The sequence below is a fragment of the Apaloderma vittatum genome, unplaced genomic scaffold (assembly GCF_000703405.1).
Source record: "Apaloderma vittatum isolate BGI_N311 unplaced genomic scaffold, ASM70340v1 scaffold42450, whole genome shotgun sequence".
Classification (NCBI taxonomy): domain Eukaryota; kingdom Metazoa; phylum Chordata; class Aves; order Trogoniformes; family Trogonidae; genus Apaloderma; species Apaloderma vittatum.
The window spans coordinates 1-9,595 of record NW_009694683.1 but is presented as its reverse complement, the minus strand read 5'-3'; the positions used below and the strand labels follow the sequence as shown (position 1 = coordinate 9,595).

General features: G+C 42.3%; 1 protein-coding gene across 1 annotated transcript; it reads right to left on the bottom strand.

The window, feature by feature from the left end:
- Positions 1-2,537: 2,537 nt before the first annotated feature.
- On the bottom strand, positions 2,538-9,577 carry TMEM233 (transmembrane protein 233; the record flags this gene model as incomplete). Its single annotated transcript, XM_009868372.1, has 2 exons — positions 9,389-9,577; positions 2,538-2,672 (listed from the first exon to the last, which is right to left on the bottom strand). Coding segments are annotated over exons 1-2 (324 nt in total), but the record flags the coding sequence as incomplete, so codon positions are not given.
- Positions 9,578-9,595: the final 18 nt, after the last annotated feature.

Genomic DNA, 9,595 nt, shown 5'->3' with positions numbered 1-9,595 from the left:
TGTTGATTATGGAAACATCAGATATGTGCCTAACAGTAATCAAATAAATCAGTTACAGGGCTGATCATTCAGGCTATTCTGTACTAACTTACCGATACTGAAGCATATATATTAAGGTACCACAGAAGTAATTTACAATCACTTCACATGAGTAGAGCGCAAAGCAGCCGTTCATAAATAATCATGGCCAAGGTACGAAGGGACGCAAGATAGCTGCATGGAACGTGCAATGCCACCCACACCAGTGACACGTCAAACTCAAAGACAATTTAGTGTAAAATATAAATGTTCAAGAGTAAGGCAACAAAGTGCAAGCATGAAGGTAGAAAGGTCAGTTGGGTGCTCCTGGTCACTCATTTTCCCATCAGAAGAATAGAGAGGATAGCTGCTCCCATCAAACATTTCCTTAGCAGCAAGGCCTCTTGGAAGGGTGACAGGTGTGAGGAGAAAGGGAAGTAGTGAAGAGACTGGAAAGGCAGAGAGCAGGGTGAATCCAGTAAGCCTTGAGTCCTCACAAAACTCAGGGTTCCATTCAGCCAGGAGACTTCTATGGAAGCTATTAATATCAGAGCAGGGTGGCACCTGGCAATGCTTCCATCTAACATGGAGATTCTTCTCTTAAAAAAAACCCCACAAACAAAACCAAACCAAAGCCAAGTTAAATAAATCTTCAAAAGATAAAACTTAAGAAAAAAACCCAAAATCGTATTATAATGATTTACTGCTGCTTACCTCTTTGAGAGTGTAAGAGGAAGAGATGCTTACAAATACTAGTTAGATGTGAAGTGTTAACTACCACTAGTACCTGGCAGTGGGCACAAAGAAGCACTCGCACTCAGCCCACACCGTAACAGAAGCAAAATGTTGACCACAACTAAGTGTAGGCAGTGTGCCCTGGTTAATGTGAATGCTTCAGGTCAGTGCTGTCTGCCACTCCTCATGCTGCACTTCTCTCCTCCTACTTAAAAAAAAAATATTGAGTTGCTATCCTTGTCTGAGAAATGATGAGTAAGGGAGAAGTGAACACAAGAATTTACTGCTGCTGTCAATTACAAAACTTGGCACACCCTGCCTGAAGTGACTTGGTTTTAAATCTGTGAGGGCTGAACTGAACACAAGCCGAACCAAGGAGAGATCCGTGCAAAACGTATGGGGAAATTAAAAGAATATGCAGTAAGCTTCTGATTCTGCATCGCCATCCACCAATATCCTACAGAAATGGACCCCACCTCCACTAACTTCTCTAACAGTTCAGTACAGTGTACTTCAAATTTTTGTCTGAAAATGTTTAGCCAGCTACTACACTCCACTTCCTGGAAAGTGGAATGTACCAGGCTGGTGAAGGATTTGAAGCATGTCGTACGAGGAACAGCTGAGGGATCTGGGGCTGTTTAGCCTGGAGAAGAGGAGACTGAGGGGAGACCTCATCGCTCTCTACAACTGCCTGAAAGGAGGCTGTAGTGAGGTGGGGGTCAGTCTGTTCTCCCTAGAGCTGAGTGACAGGACAAGGGGAAATGGCCTTAAGTTGTGCCAGAGGAGGTTCAGGTTGGATATGAGGAAGAAGTTCTCTACTGAAAGGGTCGTCAGGTGTTGGAACAGGCTGCCCAGGGAGGTGGTTGAGTCGCCATCCCTGGAAGTGTTTAAGAGACGGGCAGATGTTGTGCTCAGGGACATGGGTTAGTGGTGTTAATAGGGCTGGGACAAAGGTTGGACTTGATCTTGAAGGTTTCTTCAAGCCTAAACTGTTCTATGATCCTATGTTCGTATTTCAGCAGTGGCTCTCTGTTTTTAGTTTATAAATAAGCGAGTACAGTCCACTGAGAGGCTCTCCATACAAAACACGCAATAAATTGATTTAAACTAGTTACTTTAATGGGAAGTGCACATTACTATAGAGAATATATCATTGCACAACTTTAAGAAAGGATATCAATACCCTTATTACTTTTATCCTCTTTTCCACATAAGCTTATAATCCATCTGGGTAACCACTGTGTATCCAGAGATTCATCTGTCGAGCTGCTTCACTATTGCTCCACATGTACAAAAGCAGGTGCATTACACAGCACTGAGAGCAACTGGTCGTTGCACTCCAAGTCAAAGCTACATTTGTGGTCGCTTCTGATATAGTTACAGTCAACTTACTATTAAACAGTAATTTGACTGTCGTCTTCTTGCATAGTTAAAGATACTTTGGACAGATATGAGACTGAAAATTAGCACCTGGGCACTCTCTTAGCTGAAATCTAAGGATCCGTATGCGCTTGGTCTTGCAGATGGTGAAACTGAGGTGCAGAAAAAACAAAAAGCAGAGGCCCTAAATTGGAAAAACTTATGGGAGATGCAAAAATTTGTAGAAAATTCACTGCTGCTAAGACACAGCTGTGTTTTTTTAACCACTGGTGACAAAATTGTCTAAACTGCAAACTAAGTAAAAATCACTCTTTTGGAAAACATGCGTGCATCCCTACATTTTAACAATACTAGAGGTTTCTAAAAATCTTTAGTTTCTTACTTTGAAGCAGCATTTTGCTTACCGTTGTGAAATGAACTAGGCAAAAGATTCCGATGACGACAAGGCCGATGATAATTGATGCAACAGCAACCCAGAGCGCATTGCGACCCAGTCTTTTTGACCCTTCTATATCACCATCATTATAACTGTTTAAAGCCTGTAGAAAAGAAACAGAGAGTTTGTGACTTTTTTTTTAAACCGGAAATCCGCACACAAACCAGTTTGACTGCTTTGAACGAATGTTAAGTCCTGTGCACATTGGTACTGCAGAAAGGACTTCAGAAAAAGGATAGAAATAAACACTCGCTGCCAACAGTCCAAGGTAGCCTGGGAGTCCAGTTTTCTGTTCCACTCATTTCATTGCAACTACAGCTCTTTCACTTTCAGCGGTAAGGCTATACTCATATGATGAGTTTTCTTGTACACACAAGAATAAATGTTGTCAAATCAACTCTAATCCACCCACTTGCATAAGTCAGTGGCTTTTCTCTCTGAAATATTTTTGTAGTATATGTGAACAATTAGTTAGCCACTTCATTAGCAGTGAAATAAACTCTCACACTTTATAGGAACATAAGCACGCAAAGAAGCATGAATAGACTGCAGTTTTGCAGAAACTCTCAGGAAAACTTCTTTTAAAAAGGCCCAGTAATCTATCTTTGCAGGGTTTTACTTCTCAAAGCAAAGTTTGAAGTATTATTAGGTAGTTTTCTGGTGGCAGAAAAAGAAAACAAAACAAATATAGATCATCTGAATGAAACATCTGAGTGCGATCTTCACGGGCTGGAAATTCTGTTTCTTTCCATTTTTGGAACACACTGAAAAGAATTAACATATAGGTCCTGAAGTATACAGCAGATATACAGATATTATCTCAACAGACTTGAGCTTATATCTACCCATGATTTAGCAGATGCTTTATATTCATTAGATACAGAGATTGCAAGGCGTGATAGGACCACTTGGATTTTCTAGTCTTTTGTGAAACAGACTGTAGGATTTTCTGAATTCATTTTTGTTTCAATCAGACCGTATTTTTAGAAGAAAAGATGCAGTGAAGGATACTGAAGTATTCTAGTACACAAGTCTAACAAAGTTTGTAATAACTTCTCCCCAAAAATGTAAAAAAAAAAGATCAGGAGAGTTTGAGTTCGTAAACCACGACATTGAGTCTGAATTTCTTTATCAGATTGCACTATTGAACTATCCCAGCATATTTCCTCAGGGAATCAGGTTTAGTCATAAGCTGTTCTTTAGTATCTCATAAGTAGCCCAGAAATAGAAGGTGTAGGGGAAGAAATAGGGGGATCCGATCAAATGAACTGTTCTGTAGATTAAATAATTCATATTGGCTTTAGAAAATGACTGCACGAGGTATAACCAAGTGCTATTAAAAAAAAGCTTTAGTTACAGATCACTTTTTGTAGCAAACACAGAACGACAGCTAATTCAACAGAGTGAAGATCTGAGACTGTGGAGGGCAGGGAAGGTATGAATTTCAGAGGATACCAGGTACTGTTGTAGAACCTTTTTTCCTCAAGCAGAAAAATAATTAGGGACATTATCTGTGTGCATTCTGTCGATTAGGGAGCACACAGAAGTTAATGGGCTAGATGCATCCTTGGTGTTAGCACTGCAGTAAGATCACTTGTGCCAAGACAGTCCCAAAGCAATGAAGTCTATATTCCTAGAATTGCTTCTCAAGGATAAGTGCAGGTACTTATTCTCTGGTGCTGAAGAAGGGCTGAGCTGCTGATGCACTCTTGCCCTTAAAGAGAGCACTGATACACTTCTCTTCCTGGAAGCTTACATGCCTAAACATTTCTCTATTCTATTTCCCTAAAGACTATTACTAATACCTCTGCTCTGCTGTCAAAGGTCATGGAGGTTGGCTAGTGGACTTAAAGGATACAGTGGGGAAAGAGGGGAGAGATGGAAATGAGAAACAGGCACAAACACACAGTAAAAGAGGATGATGTCACCTCCAACTCTCCACCAGTGCAGCCCCCTGTGACAAAGGGTGGCTGGCACAGTTCTCTCACCTAAGTTACTCCACTGTTTTCACCAGCTCTGTCTACAGAAGAGCTTTCCTAGGTTTTCTCAAAATACATTCAGGAATGTCAGTGAAAGGAGTATCAGGAGACACATGGCTTGGCTTGGTCTTGAGCAGGCTGACTTCTCCTCTCGCCTCTGTCAGCAACTATCAACAGGACTGTGGCTACAGGGAAAAACATGGAGAAGCATCACTGACACTCCAGCCCTGGACATTTTTCTCCCCACCCATCAAACGACCCGCTCTGCACGACAACTACCCGCAAACGCTCTAAACTCAGTCCCCCATACACGTGGTCTCAAGATCAAGACAGAACTGTAAGCAAGACATGACAGCACCAGCTTGCAGTTCTGTGCAATTTTTCTAATGTATTTAGGAAATCTGGAGAACGTCCATGTGAGATCTGCAGGTACTGCATAAATAATTCACCCAGTGCACTTAAATAAATAATGCCATTTTAATACAAACCCATGATGAAGAGGAGGAAAATAGCATTACTGATAAAGAGGAGGATTTGGGAGAGACAGGAAGGAGACAAAAGTTTCTTTATTAAGAGGTTTAAATTAAATGGCATAAATTAGCATTCAAGAAAAAATAAGACGTTTGAGTGAATGTTTAGGGTCTGATGCAAAGCTCTGAAATTCAATTACTTTTGTCTACTCCAATGGGCCCTTAGATGAAGCTTCCAGTTTTCGATGTTGGACGTAGACAACATTAACTGTTAAAGCCTTAAATGTTACATCTATTTACTTCCAAGGACTAGGCAACATACACAGAATACAGCATCTGTGTGCAACTTCTAGTCTGTCTAACTTTTAAAACAAATTTTAACCATTTTCAACCTAATACCAAATGATTTCTCAGGTTTCTGCTACCTCACTCACTATGAAGTCATAAACTAAATTAAAGCCACAGTTTCACAGCTGCTTATTTACTTGAGCAATCTCAGTGACTTCACCAGGTTCACACACATCTATTTATAAAAGATACTCTCAGCTCAACAACGAGGCAACATAAACTCCTATAAAAAGAAATTTGCTGATTAGCTATAAACTATTAATCTCTTTTTAATGTACACTTTCTGTTCCACATTCCCAGAGCACCGTTTATGGCAAAAGCCGAAAAGAATACTGAATTACTTCAGAAATCCTTCTCTATATGCCTTCCAGATCTGGGCAGGCCAGACTGAGGTTTTCTGATTAACATTTTCTAGGCTTTCCATGTAAAAAACCTTATGGGGCTGGGCCTAGAAACGAGACACTCTCTCTAGTTCAGAGCAAAGGAAGATTAAGACTTGCTGCCTCAGAATGACTTCTCACTGTGAACATTTTCCCTGTAAAGAGAAAGGAGGACTTGAAGAGCAATTCAGAACCAGGCTTGATCTCTGCTTTTTCGCAAACGAAACAAGGCAGGTGATGAGCAGAATGAAAGCAGAATTTGCTCTGCAGGCTGTATAGCAGCATGCAAAAAAAGCCCTGGACTCCTGTGTCTCTGGGTACAGGTTGAAAGTATTGTTGCAGAGGAAAAGCTTACCAGTTTGAAAAGATAAAGGCCTTGCAGAAATGCTTAAGAACAGCCACTGAGCTTTGTTTAGTACTCTTAAAGTAGGTACAGGCTGTCTCATAAGGTGTTAGATGTCCAGGCACCTACAAGCTACTTAAAAATAGCTGTATATATAATGAACTTTTCAACTAAAGATAAGTACAGCTATACAGGATCACTGGTCACTGTGCCAGTCACTGACCTGACCAAAGCCAACATGGCTTGTTAGGATCCCAGTTAGAAGAGGTGATACTGCTATGATCCTGCTTTTGGACTAGATGATCTTTAGAGGTCCCTTCCGACCCCTAACCTTCTGTGATTCTGTGTGACCCCCTCAGAAAACAAGTTCCATCCTTTGCTGTTCCATGATATCTACCACTCTCTCGCTCATTGCCTCTGCTAGGGAAACCAACACCCAGACAAGGCATCTGAATCCAAGGGCAACACGTGCAGTCAAAGAACTTGTTACTATCAGAAGCAGATGAGCCAAGATTGTCACAGCTTGACCACATATGTTGCTTGAAACATGCAAATGATTAAACAGAAATATGTCAACATGATGAGGGAGTGAGGAGCAAACAATCAGGGAAAAATAGCATTTGGAGAAACTGTTCTGAAGCTGTTACAAATCTAAGGCCCTACGGAATGATACGACTAGTGTGACATACAGGTCTACAGAGCTCAGAGACACACTTCCACCAGAGTTTATTCTGTCACATGAACCTCCTGACCTGGTACTGGCATCTCACACTCCTGACCCTCATCCTGTGGTCTCACCTATGTGAGAAAGAACTGGGAAAGTCCGAGCGAGGAACCTCTGCGGTTGAGTGAGCCAACTAATTGTTGGCAACGTGATACAGCTGCTGGAAGCAACAGGAAGCAGGAAACTGGTGGCATCTGGCTGCAACTGCAGAAGAGTACTGAGGAGAAGAGTAATCCTACAGCCAGGAGTCCTGGCCAGGACCCTGGGGAAAAAAAAAAATAAAAATCTCCCATTTGCTAAAACTGCCAAGGAATCCTCATATCTGTAAGTGACCAGCAACTAGTTTAAGGGGGCTGCTCTTGTAACGCCAATATATCAACACACTGATGCCATCAAGCATTCTTGCTACTAGCTATCCTCTTATCTCTGTTGTGAGGTATAGCCTTCTTTCACAAAGGAGGTAAGGAACAAGAAAAGCGTATTATCACAACAGGGAGAACTTGAGAGAGGTTAATGCTAAAAATACAGTCAAGGAGGTAAGATCTGAAATGGTAAGGTTTGTGTCCCCAAAGGTGAGAAAGAAGTGAAGAAATCACTGCTGGAGTTGTAAATGGGGCAGCAGAAGAAAAAGAAGAGACTGAAGACAAACCTGTCATTTAATTTGGGGGTGTGTTAGAGGCCAGACTCTACTTTTAGAGTGGAACTATTGTCTGAATTGAGAGCACTTAAGGAGGACATGACACAGGCAGACAGGGTGCTGAACCATGGCCCTCTAGAAGCCAACAAGATTTTCCTTCTAGGCCCATTCTATGATGTGGAAATTTATAGGGAATGCCACTTTCATGGGTCTTTATCTCCTCTGACACAAGATCTCAGGCAAGCTCTACAGCCTACAAAGGTATCTCCTGTAAGAAAAGAAAATAACCCACTCTTGTATCTCAGTGTTAACCCTTAGAAACTCTAGGAAGCAAGCTGTGAAAGAGAGGGAGGATGTGGATCCCAGCAGAAGTAGAAATAAAACCTGGAGTCGAGATGAACAAAGCACTTACAGGTTGCAGCTTTACAAGGTAGGGCAATCAAGCTGTGGAAAATAAGTTGGACATTTTATTTTCATGGAAATGAAGAGGCTTTAGGTAAGACCAATGTCGAAACAGAAGGGATTCCATACAGCAGAGGTCATTAGTTTGGGTTTTGTTTCCCCCTTTAAAGGAGTGGGTAGCTCAGATCTGCACAGATTGTTTTAGAATTAGCTCTTCCCACCCTGGTTCCCACATATGCCCCTGGTGACAGCTACCTAAGCCTGACTCCAAAAGCCTGCGTGAACTTCAGCTAGGGCGTGGGTGACAATTTTTCCATATGGGGTGCAAAAATCTTTAGAGGCCAAATTCTGTCCTTGACAGTTAACTTCTGTGCAGCCCTGTGCTTTGGTGAAAGCACTGTCAGAGCGAGCAGATGCTCAGAGCCCCAGATCATCAGCTCTCATTACTTTATATAGTGCCCTAAGTGTCCACAGACAGAAAAGATGCTGGGTACCAGCAGAACCAAATTTCTTCAGATCAAGGAAAAGAGCATATTGGACAGCTGACAACAACAACAACCAAATAAATAGAAAAAAAAAATTTGCAGATAAAACTTACGTGGGCAAAAAAGGTTGTGAAGAGGACCGGAATAGCTCTGTTAAGTGATTTTCAAGTTTAAGTATGTAACCTAGTACTTACATGTGATTTCTGATCAATCTTACTAGTTTTAAATGAATGTGCATTAGGATATTTAGGATGCAGGCAGTTACTTTTACACTTAGTTGCAAAATGAAGTAATTATTTTTTACTTACCTTTACAGCCTGGCTATCAGGGCAAAGGATGAAAATACAGAACATGTTTTAAACTCTTTTCAACTCCTAAACAACACAAATACATTGTACCATTACTGATTACACTAATCATGTATCCCATTAGAAAAGCCTGGATCCAACTCTGCAACTTTTAACTCAAAGAAGATTCTGCTGTAATAATCCGTTTGACATTAACAGGATTGCTCATTAAGGACTATGCAAATCATTAGTAGAGTACAGCTGTTCTCTCCGTGTACTTGGTACACAATTTTATAGGGGTTTTTGCCAACAACCTACAACTGTCATGTGTATTATTCTAGCAAGTGGTATGAGGCTAAAGAATGTGTTTAGTGGCAGGAAGGCACTTCTATCGTATTTGACTAGCTGTAGTAAAAGCCACATCTGCTCCTTTGCAAATCTGATTTCTGCTCTCCCATTGCCACTTTCACGCATAGATAACGCCCTATTAAGCGGGCAAGTTAGTTCACGTTACAAGTCTCACTAATTGGGATAAGCCTCCCTCCCTTATAGAGCCGATATTCAGATCAGGAATTGCCTTTCACTCCACATTTTAGACCTGCTGCCGGACAGCTCAGCAGACACCGCGACTGAGCCGCTGATGCTCTCCGGCTGGCTGCCTCCCGCACACACCAGGGACAAGAAGTTAGGAAGGCAGCTGGATGTCCGTCAGTCACCCTGCCGCGGCCAGGCCAGCCCGGGGCAGCCGGCGGGCTGCTACTCACCATAACAGCAAAGACGAAGGCGACGATGTTGACAGGATAGGCGGGACAGAAGCAGGAGAAGATGCTGAGGAGCAGGTAGCCCGTGGGCCGCGCCTGCGGCGGCTCCTCGGGCAGCTCATCCTCGATGTTGGTCTCGGGGCTGTTCTCCAGAGCCCTCTTGATGTCGGCACCGGCGGGGAGCGCGGACATGGGGCTGCGGCGCGGCGG